Consider the following 3,185-nt stretch of genomic DNA (forward strand, 5'->3'; position numbering starts at 1 on the left):
CAGTTGGCCAGACTTTTCCATCCAGGCCAGACAGTGCTCAGCCAGAGATGGAGCCAGTCCCATTGGGGAAAGCTTCCCCGGGAGGAGACACCAAGGTTGAAGGGGCCGGTGCTGACTCTGGGCTGCAGACGGAACAGTGGGCAGGTCTGGAGGAGTCTGTATGGCTAGAGGAAGGGACAGGAATGGCAGGGAGGGAACGGGGCAGGAAGGGTGCGGGTGTCTGATTGGTGGTACAGGTATCCCCTGCTTTTCAAAAGTTCACTTTACGTCACTTCACTTTTATGAGAGACCTACGTTAATTAGTACATGTTTTCAATAAAGGAAAGAAATCGAAAGAGGATTTTACAAGAAAAGGTAGTTATTTCTTTGCTTTACACCATTTTGGTTTACAAACGGTTCCATAGGAATGCTGTACTTTCGGATAGCGGGGGAGGCCTGTACTGGACCCCATTCTGGGGGGGCACAGCTGATCTAAACTAGTTCCATGTCGCCCAGTTCCGAGAGCCTGGCATGCAGTAGGTGCTCAGGAGATGGCTGTGGGAGGAATGAGCAAATGCCGAGTGAGTCCTGTGCATAGAGGGCTCGTATGGGGGCCTCTTCCTACGCTTGGAACCTGTGATGGAAGCCAGGAAAGCCCTTCCCCTTCACGGCAGCCAAGACTGATCCCCAGAGACGTGACAGCTCAGTCAGGCTACACGAGAGAAGATGGGGAGGGGGCATGGGAGAACCCAGGGTGGTTCTCAGTGTGCCCTGTATTCATTTCTTGCTTGTCCCACGAAACTTCTCTGAGCCCCCTCCCCGCACCGTGTACCAAGGAGGCTCTAGTCCAGGTGAAAGAGATAATGACAGTTGTGGGAGGAACCTGGCTGGTATTCACCAGTTGAGCTTTACTTGTTATTAAAATACTGCAATACTTCTGTGCTAAGACCTATTGTCCCCAGCAGGCTTGGCCTCTCCCCTGGCTCCCCGCTTCCCCATAACCCAGCAGTAAAGAGTCAACAGCTGGCCTTCTGAGTGGTCTCTAGGACCTTACCCTAGGGCTCGTTCTGATCGCTCGGTTCTGGTTTTTAGATATTTGAAGTGTCATCCCTGTGTATGATGTGTGGTGATCTTGATTTGAAGTGTCTGGTCTCCTGTCATCGTTTTGCTTGTGGCTTTGCCTGGTCAGGCAGGCTGGGACTGAAGCTGTCCCCGCAGTGTGCCTTGCACCCTGTGGGCCCCCAGCAGAGTCCAGCGGAAGTGCTGCACCCAACTCAACGCCGCTCCCTCCCTCTCTCTCTCCTGCAGGCAGCCATGAGATCCAGCCGCCCTGAGCGGGGTGCCCAGGAACCCCTCAGTCCCTGCCCTCAGCCCCTGTCCTGGAGCTCCTCCAGCCTGCTGGGCGCAGGCCGGGGGCAGAGGCCGGAGCTCCACAAGAGCGCCAGCAGCACCGTATGGCAGGCCCAGCCGGGCGAGGCCAGCACGGGTGCCCAGGTCCGGGAGGAGGAAGGGCACCAGGCTGAGAGTGAGGAACAGGCACGTGCCTCCAGCCCCCGGCCACAGCCCGGGGCCGTGGGTCACTGGCAGAGCAGCGCTGTGGGCGGTGGTGACCTGTGCTGCCTGCGGGACCCCAGCACCGCCGCTGTGCAGAGAAGCCACTCGGACCTGGTCTGCAGCACCCAGATCTGGGGCCACAGCGGTGCCCGGAAGGCCAGCCTCAGCTGCTCGGCCCTGGGCAGCTCGCCTGTCCACGGAGCTCAGCTGCAGCCCAGCAGCGCTTCTGGCCGGGGTGGCCAAGCCCCTGCAGGCCTGGAAAGGGACCTGGCTCTGGAGGATGAGACTTCAAACTCAGCCTGGACACTGGAGGAGAGTCAGGTGTGGGTGCCGCCACCTGACCTGGGGGGCACAGTGACCCACAGCAGCAGCCTCAAAGCCACCGGGCAGTCGGCCACCACCTCCTGCCATGCTCTGCCCCCAGCAGCGCTACTCTGTGGTGTGAGGGAGGTGGGGGCCAGCAGCTGCTGCCACGGCTTGCCTGCCCCAGGGATCCTGGCCTTTCCTAAACTAGTGGCATCAGTGAGTGAATCTGGGCTGCAGGCTCAGCACGGGGTGAAATTCCAGTGTAGGTTGTCTGCGGGGCTTCCTGGGCATTCCCACTGCTGTGCGTACCCTTGGGGTCCCACCGGGTTAGCTATGGAGGCTGGCGCCAGGACCAAGGATATGTGGACCATGACCTCAGCAAGTGACTTGGCCCCCATCTTGGCATCACCTCTGTCAGCCCAGGATGCTGGTGTGCAAGCGGCCCCCAAGGCAGTCTGCAAAGCTGTGGCCACCAGCCCGCCTCTGGAGGCCCCTGTGGCCCTGCACACATTCTCGGAGGCAACTCTGGGGTCCAGCCTGGAGGAGGTGCCACCCCCTGTGCGGGACGTGCGATGGGATGCTGAGGGCATGACATGGGAGGTGTACGGAGCTGCAGTGGACCCTGAGGTACTCGGCCTGGCCATCCAGAAGCACCTGGAGATGCAGTTTGAGCAGCTGCAGCGGGCCCCTGCCAGCGAGAACAGCCTGTCTGCGGAGAGCCGGAGGGGGCCACTTCGAGCTGTTATGCAGTCCCTGCAGTGCCCCAGCTGCTGCGGCTGCTCCAGTGCAGTCCCTGAGTAAGGAGCTGCAGTCCCAGGAGCTACCCTGGGCCCATGGACTCAGCCCCAGGGACAGTAGGGGCCCTGTGCCCTTTGGACCCACGGGCACCCATGGACGTGTCTCTGTTCTTGGCTGTCTGCGGACCGCAGGACTGCAGCCTGGGGGCTTCCTGCCCCCTGCAGCTGGGCTAGTTTTTAAGGGCTTGACTTCCAAGAGCCACATCTGCACATCCGGCTCTGAACTCTGGAACAGTTTCAACACTGTGCATAACGGGGATCCTGACTTTTCTGTCAAAACCCTCGACCTTCTGTTCAGTCTCTCGCCAGGCCTCTTGATGGCTTTATTTTCACAGCAGTGCTGAGATACAACGAATTCCTGCCATGAGACGTGGGGCCCCAAGTGGCAAGGACTGTCTGAGTCTTTAGGGGAGGGAACTGACATTGTGGAGGCCTCCCATGTGCCACAGCCTGTACTCATCCCCTTACTTTGTGGAGTCTTTACCTCTTCACTCTGTTTTATAGATGCAACCACAGACACTGGCATGGCTGTAACTGCCATGCCCTGGG

General features: G+C 59.5%; 1 protein-coding gene across 1 annotated transcript; it reads left to right on the forward strand.

Annotated features, from left to right (window-relative positions):
* Nucleotides 1-812: 812 nt before the first annotated feature.
* GPRIN2 (G protein regulated inducer of neurite outgrowth 2) lies at nt 813-2,640 on the forward strand (the record flags this gene model as incomplete). Its single annotated transcript, XM_082673237.1, has 2 exons — nt 813-830; nt 1,288-2,640. Exon 2 carries the CDS (start codon nt 1,294-1,296, stop codon nt 2,638-2,640), a length of 1,347 nt encoding a protein of 448 aa, XP_082529363.1. The 5' UTR covers nt 813-830; nt 1,288-1,293.
* Between the last annotated feature and the right edge of the window lie 545 nt (nt 2,641-3,185).

Source organism: Grampus griseus, assembly GCF_964374135.1.
Source record: "Grampus griseus genome assembly, chromosome: 16".
In the NCBI taxonomy this organism is placed as follows: Eukaryota; Metazoa; Chordata; class Mammalia; order Artiodactyla; family Delphinidae; genus Grampus; species Grampus griseus.